Source organism: Phanerochaete carnosa (genome assembly GCF_000300595.1).
Source record: "Phanerochaete carnosa HHB-10118-sp unplaced genomic scaffold PHACAscaffold_1, whole genome shotgun sequence".
NCBI classification, from domain to species: domain Eukaryota; kingdom Fungi; phylum Basidiomycota; class Agaricomycetes; order Polyporales; family Phanerochaetaceae; genus Phanerochaete; species Phanerochaete carnosa.
The window spans coordinates 4,557,717-4,565,746 of record NW_006767628.1 but is presented as its reverse complement, the minus strand read 5'-3'; the positions used below and the strand labels follow the sequence as shown (position 1 = coordinate 4,565,746).

General features: G+C 57.9%; 4 protein-coding genes across 4 annotated transcripts in view; 1 reads left to right on the top strand and 3 right to left on the bottom strand.

The window, feature by feature from the left end:
* Positions 1-1,325: 1,325 nt before the first annotated feature.
* Positions 1,326-2,363, bottom strand: PHACADRAFT_248220 (uncharacterized protein). Its single transcript, XM_007390890.1, has one exon. It carries the CDS (start codon positions 2,110-2,112, stop codon positions 1,495-1,497), a length of 618 nt encoding a protein of 205 aa, XP_007390952.1. The 5' UTR covers positions 2,113-2,363; the 3' UTR covers positions 1,326-1,494.
* Positions 2,364-2,854: 491 nt separating this feature from the next.
* On the bottom strand, positions 2,855-3,823 carry PHACADRAFT_248219 (uncharacterized protein). The gene is made up of 4 exons (XM_007390889.1): positions 3,549-3,823; positions 3,362-3,473; positions 3,152-3,301; positions 2,855-3,089 (listed from the first exon to the last, which is right to left on the bottom strand). The coding sequence occupies exons 1-4, from the start codon at positions 3,740-3,742 to the stop codon at positions 3,039-3,041; spliced, it is 507 nt and encodes a 168-aa protein (XP_007390951.1). The 5' UTR covers positions 3,743-3,823; the 3' UTR covers positions 2,855-3,038.
* A 1,205-nt stretch (positions 3,824-5,028) lies between these two features.
* Positions 5,029-6,176, top strand: PHACADRAFT_84712 (uncharacterized protein; the record flags this gene model as incomplete). The annotated part of the gene is made up of 6 exons (XM_007390888.1): positions 5,029-5,113; positions 5,172-5,248; positions 5,432-5,536; positions 5,594-5,671; positions 5,777-5,904; positions 5,933-6,176. Coding segments are annotated over 6 exons (717 nt in total), but the record flags the coding sequence as incomplete, so codon positions are not given.
* A 1,164-nt stretch (positions 6,177-7,340) lies between these two features.
* PHACADRAFT_248213 (uncharacterized protein) overlaps positions 7,341-8,030 on the bottom strand; it is a 2,997-nt gene continuing 2,307 nt past the window's right edge. The window contains exon 11 of the mRNA XM_007390887.1: positions 7,341-7,499. Within this exon, the coding sequence (XP_007390949.1) occupies positions 7,444-7,499 (56 nt within the window). The 3' untranslated portion in view covers positions 7,341-7,443. The remainder of the gene's footprint in view (positions 7,500-8,030) is intronic.

Here is an 8,030-nt window from a genome sequence, read left to right as displayed (position 1 = left end):
GGCCTCGCTTGCGGTGCACTCCGCGGTCGCCTGACCGCCGCCGCTGTTTGGGTCCGCAACAGAAGGAGGACCGAGGAAATCGACGAGATCGCGCATACCAACTGCCAAGGTCCGTGCGCGCATCCCTGCCAGACAAAAAAGCCTCACGCCACACGCACAACCTTCTGCACCCTACGCCCTGGCATCGCTTCTGCGCGCATCCGCGGCACGAGCCCTAATCGCCCGCCGCGTGTCGTCACAGTTCGCCTTTCGAGTTTCCCGGTTCGACGAAAGGTAACGATGGAGGAAGCACAATAATAGGCGGCACCGCGTGCGAGACGGAGCGGCACACGACGGCCGTCGCGTACCCTTTTGCTCCGTCCTACCGCCACCGACCAATAGCCTTCGCCATCCGTCCATCCGAGGCTCCCAGCTCCGAGAGGCTGAGCTGCCACGTCCGGCGGGAACATCATCGTCGCAAGGAATGATCAGCGCGTCCCGTTCTTGGGTGTGCGCGGCCGGGCTTCTTGTTCGCGAAAAGCTTGAAGGCTTTTTTGTCTCCTGCTGCGGAGTCTGCTGCCGTTATGATGAAAAGGCTATCCCGCTCACGTACAACCCGGTTTTGCCGCGCGACAACAAGACAAATTTTGTGGCAGCTCCACCATTTCTCCATCCGACGCTGCACGCTTTGGTCAGTGTTGCCTGTACGACAGCGTCCATCAATTTCTCTGGGCGGCGGGGAGTTGGCCTGCCTGGGCGCTCCGACGGTGGGTTCATTGACAGCAGGGAGTTTCCCTGCAAGCATGTTGGAATGTCTCCCGCACTACAGTATGCAGAAAGATTTATCTGAGCGAAAAACATTTCGGCCTTCAACAAACGTCCGACGCCTGATTCCCCGCATGTACACAAAGTGAACGACTGCAGGGTGCATCACGTCCCCGCGCGGCGGACCGTCGCACCTTCCGGGCGTGCACATCCCAGCATCCTCGAGTCCCAACATCCCCGAGGAGACAGATCGCGCGTCGGGCTGAGCGTTCACCCGCGACGTGTCGTCAGGCCCATCTGTCTGTCACTCGCGCCAGCACAGATCGCCTTGACAACCTGCGCACTGCGAGAGCCCGACAACAGTCCGCGTATAGCAGGCGGTATGGGCGCATCCTGCCCGCACGTCCGCGCAGGCGTTTGCATTGCAGACATCCTGAGTGACGAGAACCCTGATAGCGCGCGTTTGTTGTGGCGTATCTCGTCTGCACAGTCATCCTTGTGCGCGATATTGAATCATGATTCACCGCGCGAAACCCTGAATTCCTGGGGTGCAATTAGCCTTCAGAGTTGCGTCGCCCCCCAGCCCCGCGCGCACACGCTGGCTGCAAGGGACATGGGAGAGTACGTGCCTTGTGAGCGTGCGCCCCTGAATGTGTGTGTGTGCGAGCTAGCTTCCATGGGCCGATAAGGGCTCCCTTCTATTAGTTCTGCTTCCGCGACTGGCGGGAGCCAAACGAATGTGGTACTTGGCTAGTCCCAGCGATCGGTGGCGGCGCCACAAGTGGCCATGCAGCCTGTGCCATTCAGGCGCCCCCGCTCAGCGGTCGGACAGAACCCCAGTCTCAGATTTGTCCCGCGAGAGATGCGCGCGCAGGCGTGCCCCATGCAGCCCTGCCCAGACATCCAGCGGGCCCCGGCAAGTCCCGCGCGCCGGGTGCGCCCGCCCAGAGAGGAAGGTGGTGTAGTGGACGTCGCGGGGACGCAGCGCAAAGGCGGACGCGGGCGACAGGGGGTTTTGCATGGCCCCCTCCCATCTAGATGTGTGCAGGGCAGGGCGACGACGCGGTGAGTGTGGGCACCGTGGGCCCTAGGTTCGGGGCCCATGCGGACGGCGAGCGCAGGGGCACAGCCAAGACGATCTCTCGGAGTGAGACTCGCTACGCGAATAGGAGCGGGACGATCATGGCGGTATATGCGATCGTCATAGGAGTAGCGAGCTTTTGGGCTTCCCTTCGACCCGCGCGTGGCCTTTCCATCGGACGCTTCCATTGCCGCGGTCTCGTCCTTTGCGTCCTTCGAGCCCTCCTGAGTAGCCCTCCCTGACGTGGCCCGCTTCTCGTCGCCGCAAATACGCCGGCGGGGCGACATGCTTCCTGCGAGTCGGCCGCCCCCCTGGCCTGGATCGTGTCCAGGAGTGCGTGTGCGTGTGCACGCGCGCAGAAAGGTTGATAACGGAAGAATCCTGCAGGGCTGATGTTCGCTTGCCGTGGGCAAAGAGGGCTACGGTGGCCGAAGACGCGTATACGAGGGTGCCCAGGCGGGGCCGCCAGAACTCTCGCGAACCTGAGCCCTACAGGCCTACAGGCTCGTGTGTTGCCCAAAGCTCGACAATGACGATGAGCGTCGAAACCTTGCGTCGCGTTCGAGAAGGCGGCCCCATCAGAAGGGCGGGTGCGCGAAGCCTTGGTGCGAAGAGGACCCGTGTCGCAATGAGGCTTGCGCAGATGCCCAGGATGTCTGGTTCTTGCCGACGGGACGACGCACCGCAGTGTGGCCGTGACGTCACGCTTGTGTGCCATGGGAGGCACGGAAAACTGTGTCATCGGCATGAGAGGGCGGGCTGAACGCGGCGGAAAACAGGTGGTGTTCAGTGCGAAAATTCCAATGGATAGAGAAGACACGCACAGACGTTTCGACGCTGCACAATGAGAAAGCATGCCAGCGAAAATGAAACATGACATTACAGCTCGTTCCCCGTATGGCAGAATTTGAATTGAGTTGGGAGCAGTGTGCTCTCTGCCATGGCGGTATTCAGTCCCCTTATCGTGGCGTCTGTACATGTTCGGCTTAAGCGATAGCTCGATCCAATGTTTTCGAGCCTTAGGACCAAATATGGCTTCAATAGCATGAGACGACTTGGAGGGGTTACAGGCATCGGGCGAACAGTGCACGCTTCGGTGGAAACTATCTGATACAGGATTGGACGGTATTAGTGAATGGCTGTAGAGAAAAGATACGCTAAGCAATACAAGGAAGGAAGTCGTACAGATCACGGAAAGGCACAGCGGCAAAGATTAGTTCAGTTTGACAGTATCATCAATCATGTAGACGACGCCATTTGCTGCCTAGACGTGAGCGGGTCAGTGTCGCAAGAAGTCCTGTCAGCCAGCCCTGGGATCAAACTGACCTGCTTGGCAGCGATGATGTGCGTATCATCGTCTAGAATGACATGCGCCCACTCTGGCGACTCTGGTTGGCCAGCGGCCTCCCTGAAGGTCACAGACTTCCCGTCGAGCAACGTGGGATGGGCACCGGGAGATAGCACAAGGGGATGTTCCTATATGTGGCGAGCGAGGATCATGAGCGTGACATCAGGCGCAGTGTGGCGAGAACCTACGGGGATAATGTGTGCCGAAACCCAGCGCACGACGTTCTCCTTAGACCGTGCGTCGAGCTCTTCGTCCGTGATGACAACGCCGGTGTCCTCGGGTGGCGCAGCGCCCTGGTGCCTGTTGCCCAATGGCAGCGAATCAGCTCGGTCTCCGTATGGCAGAAATTGACCGGCGCGTCGAGGCGGCACTCACGGCTTGCGGGTCAGGGCCATGACAGCCTTATTGGTCGGCACAAGCAGGGTCAGTCGCGAATCGTTATCAGCGAAGCCCTTGCTAAGCTCGACTTCGCGCGCGTAAGAATAGAAAATCGACGCAGACGGCTCGATTGTGAGCAAGTCCGCGAGCGTGGGCTTCTCGTTCGTCAGCGGTGTGTAAACATCAGGCATATCTGTAGAGCCGAGGGGGATCTGCTCTTGTGCACTGATAAACGACACGCAAGATAGAACGAGTGCAGAGAACAAGGCAAAGCGCATCGTGGTTGAAGCGTGTTATGGTGGTCGGGAACTTGTGCGAGCTGCGCTTGCCAAAATAGGTAAGCTTGGGCTTGGAGCACTGCAGGTAAATAACGTAATCTAAACCAATAACCTCTTATTTATCATGGAAACTATGTCTTAATCGGTTACTTGAAATACAGCGGGCACTTACGCTGAAACTTCAGTCATGGCTGAAGTCGTGGATGAAGTATCTTTGGAGACGTTCGCATATAAATTGGACGGACGCACCATCCATGTACCTTTTGCTCTATGTGCATGTTCTCCCTGCATGCCTAACTGTCGTTGTGGCCCTTCATAGCTCTCGCTCTGAGGCTGCGAAATTCTCCTGAAAAACAACTGCCAGTGTAGTCTCATGAAGGCGTTACCCACCTCTCGCGCTAAACAGGCTGCAGCTGAGCATCTGTTCTGTATGGTCTAGTCTTCCGCATCTCCAGCCTCAGTGTTCGACGGTATCGTGAGCGGAAGGCTCGATACGGCCAATAAAAACCAACACCGTCTCTGGAGCCTCGCTTGCTCTACAGCACCCAACGTGACCCATAGTTGACAGCAGTGGGTAAACCACCATTTGAACCTACTCTTGGGACGGTACTAATGATCTTGATGAATACATAGCCCGATAATCCCGCGCTGGGGGTTGATTTTTTTTTTTTTGCAGTCTTTCCGTTGCCGATTGAGCAAGGAGAATGCTCAAGAACGCGCTAGAGTGACGACAAAACTCCACAGCCCGCTCTCCTTACCCCCGTGCGCCCGTCTCTTCTCTCGGGCAATCCAAGTAAACAGTCGTTCCACGCTGTCTTTAGGATGCACTGAACGCTCATGGCGTAAGTCAGGGTTGTCTACAGCCAGACCCTTAGGCTGTCGGGAGGATCATAGGGCCTTATTTCAAGAACGGCGTCAGCATATGGGAGATCTATGCTGCCAGTAACTCTGAGATCGAGATGTAAGTGCTCCGCTCAGCTGTGTAGCGTGAAACGCGTGTTTGACGCGTCCCTGCTCAGGAGACGCGTCACCCAAGAGCTTAGCTGGTACCGCATCGATCTCATCACCGAGATCACTACCTAGATTGTCTTTGGTGCGCGCACTGGTTCCAGCGACAAGGGACTAGATTGCAAGCGGTGAGTGCCAAGCATGCTAGTAACACGCTGGACGTGATTTCATGACACTCGTGTGATTGCAGTATCGTCGAAGGCACAGAGGCGTCACCGGAGCGCCTTGGTCTGGACTACGTCGATGTGATTTTCGCTTACCGTCCCGACTTAACCGGTGCGCTACCATCTCTTCATGTCGCTGAAACCGTGCACGTACTGACACCGAGGCTTAGTGCCCGTAGATCAAGTCGTTCGTGCACTCAGTTGGGTCATAGAGAAGGGCTGGGTGCGTCTCGTTCAACCCCTTTCTGTCTTAGACCTGTACTGACACGCTTTCCAGTCTTTCTACTGAGCGACTTAGGAATACGAAGAGGCGCGCCGTATGTCCTGGCTTCCCGCATCCGTATCACATTCGGACATACGTGGTTGCCGGGATGCCACTGACATGGCCACGAGACTCAACCTCGTCCCGTCCGATCGCCGAGCAATGCAGGCACCAGCGTGTACCTCTTCGAAAGCCAACCTTATCAGTTGCACAGCAGGTACTGACGCACGACACCGCAGCATACTGCATCGCGAGCGGCCCGAGGAAGGATATGTGCAAGTACCGGCCGATCGATGCACGGGTTCCTAGGAACGCTTCGCTCACACAGAGACCAGGTCCCTGTACAAGCGCTACGATCTCGGGACCACAGGCTGGTCCGCTCTTATGAGAGGTCCCTTGACAGGCAAGGTATGGCGCCACGTCAGCTGACGCCACTTTCTAACATGACAACGGCGTTCCGTCGGATTCGCGTTTCATTCAGCACGAGGATATTTAGAACACGCTCGACAACAGCCTCATCCAGGCGGAGGGTCTCCGGAAGATCAAGAGAGCAAAGCGCTCACCGAGCCCGCTGAGAAAGGTCGGCGGCTTTCGTTCTCCGTGATACCGTGTGTTATCGGCGCGGAAGCTGACATACACGTGTATGTTTCCAACAGGATTCAGATGAAGCACTGCGTCTCAGCTTGCACTGGCCTCGGTCGCGAAGCTCCCGGCGAAGGGTACGGTCATTCTCGGTGCGGCCGAGCCTGAGCAGCTGCTCAAGGTCATTCCCAAGTTTCCACCTGAGATCTCGGAAAAGGTCCTCCAGAACAGGTTTGCGCTTACGGTACGAACAAACTACCATCCTGAATCTACACACGGTAATGAACTTTTGTCTCACAGCCTACCTGGGATGCCGTGCACTCTATTATAAGTACGGCATGCAGTAGAGTTCATGGATGTGCTTATAGACTTGGTTAGTGGATCCGTTCAACGCTGCTTAATCTTTTATCCTTGCTATGAATACTACCTTGTGTCTGAAACCCCGACTTCACGGAACAACTGGCACAACGGAACTGTCGTTGTTGGCACAGCACGACTTCTCATTCCCAGACTCATTCTTCTAGAGTTCACACCAAATATGCAGCTTGTTCTGCCCGCGCACGCGGTTTTTCCATCTTTACGTGTATGATAGTGTTGTGTGGCGCAAGCTCGTGTACGGACCCTTCCCACACTGTTTGCCAAAAACGACCCTAGGCGGGACCCTGAGCAGAGCATGATACACAGATTTCTACTTCTCAGACATGTTGTCAACCACATGCATGGGACTTGAGACCTCCCGGACAACCTGAACACAGGCGTTCATTAACGGTCTTTAACCGCATTGGCTCAAGAGGCCTGAGCTCATCAAACATACGCTGTACGTACGCGGCAACCCGCCCGGCGAACGAGCCGTCTGTACGCGCGTTTTTTCGAACATCGGACCCTTGTCAGGAAGCGAGGCAATTGATAGGTGTGCTGCCCGACGCCCACCTGCCACGGCCACACGTGCGCACTCGGACAATCATGTCCCACTGAACTCGCCCTTCGCGGGAGGACTGGACGTGCGGTTGTATTTCCGCTGGCCCCTGCATGCCGGCAGGGGCGTCGAGAAGATAGGCCGGCACAGCGAGGGCCCTACGTCGTACACACCTTCTAGGGAGGCCGCGCGGCCGGGCGAAAACCAAAGATCTCTTCGCGAGCCTGTGCAACCACTTCCTTGCCCCGCGGGTGGGAGGCCCCCGGGCCCGCACCGCGTCTGGTGCGGGTCGTCGCCAGGGATAGCATGACGGAGCCGTCGTGAAGTACTTGTGAGCGTGCTTCTGCACGCGATGTCACCAGGGCTCCACAGGCGAGAACCCAGGCAAGTGCTTCCTGGGCTTACGTACCTGCGTGTCGAGCCAGCAAATGTCCCACAGAGAACGCTTCGACACACGACGTCCCTGAGGCGGAACTTCGCTCCGCACTCACGTCGCCACCAAGATTGTTCGACTTCAAGAGCACACAAAAAAAACTCGGAGGCTTCTGAGCACGAACAGAAGCAAGTGTAGATTGTGTGGATGTTAACGAATATCGGAGTCCAACAGTCCCATCTAGCGACCAGTGATGACGAGTCTCTAGTAGTCCCAACGCGTGAAACACATCCCGAGAGAGAAACCGCCTCAGACACGCATGTTCCTGAGCCTCTCCGTGGCGTCGTTCACCGCAGCAGCAGCAGCAGCAGCAGCAGAGTGGCCGCCGCGCCTCGACGCGCTGCCACGCCCGTCCGCAGGCTGCAGCCCGCTCATCTTCCGCTGTCGGCCGCCGCCGGGCGAGGGCTGGAAGTAGTCCGCCGATCGCGGACTGTCCTGGTCCTGCGGCGCGTTCGGCGTGTTCGGCGTGTTCGGCGTGTTCGGGGTCAGATTCGGCGAGATGCTCGGCGACATGGACGGCGAGTGCGCGAAGAGCAGCGGCGAGGGCAGCTGAAGGCCGTACATCGCGACGACAGGCGTGCCCACCGTCACTCCGGGGCTCGCGGGCACGCCTGTCAAGCCCGGGGGGCGGCGGCTCGCGTTGCGCATGATGTTCTGTTGGAAGCGCGCCCGCGCAGATTCGGGACCTTCGTGTGCTCCGGGTCGAGCAGCATTTGGAGCGCGAGCAGCGTCAGAAGGCGTCGTTCCCTGCATTGTGCAACGGCACCTGGACGTCGACGCTGAGCGACTGCAGAGTTCGCCAGGTAGTTATCGACGCTTTGGCACGCGGCTTTCCG

Excerpts from the sequence above, each read along its gene's own strand:
- PHACADRAFT_248220 (XM_007390890.1), bottom strand. The coding sequence starts at position 2,112 with ATGTCGCCCCGCCGGCGTATTTGCGGCGACGAGAAGCGGGCCACGTCA.
- PHACADRAFT_248219 (XM_007390889.1), bottom strand. The coding sequence starts at position 3,742 with ATGCCTGATGTTTACACACCGCTGACGAACGAGAAGCCCACGCTCGCG. Across the intron at positions 3,302-3,361 it reads TTTCGGCACACATTATCCCC|GAACATCCCCTTGTGCTATC; the intron begins GTAGGTTCTCGC and ends CGCCACATATAG. Across the intron at positions 3,090-3,151 it reads ACATCATCGCTGCCAAGCAG|GCAGCAAATGGCGTCGTCTA; the intron begins GTCAGTTTGATC and ends GCTCACGTCTAG.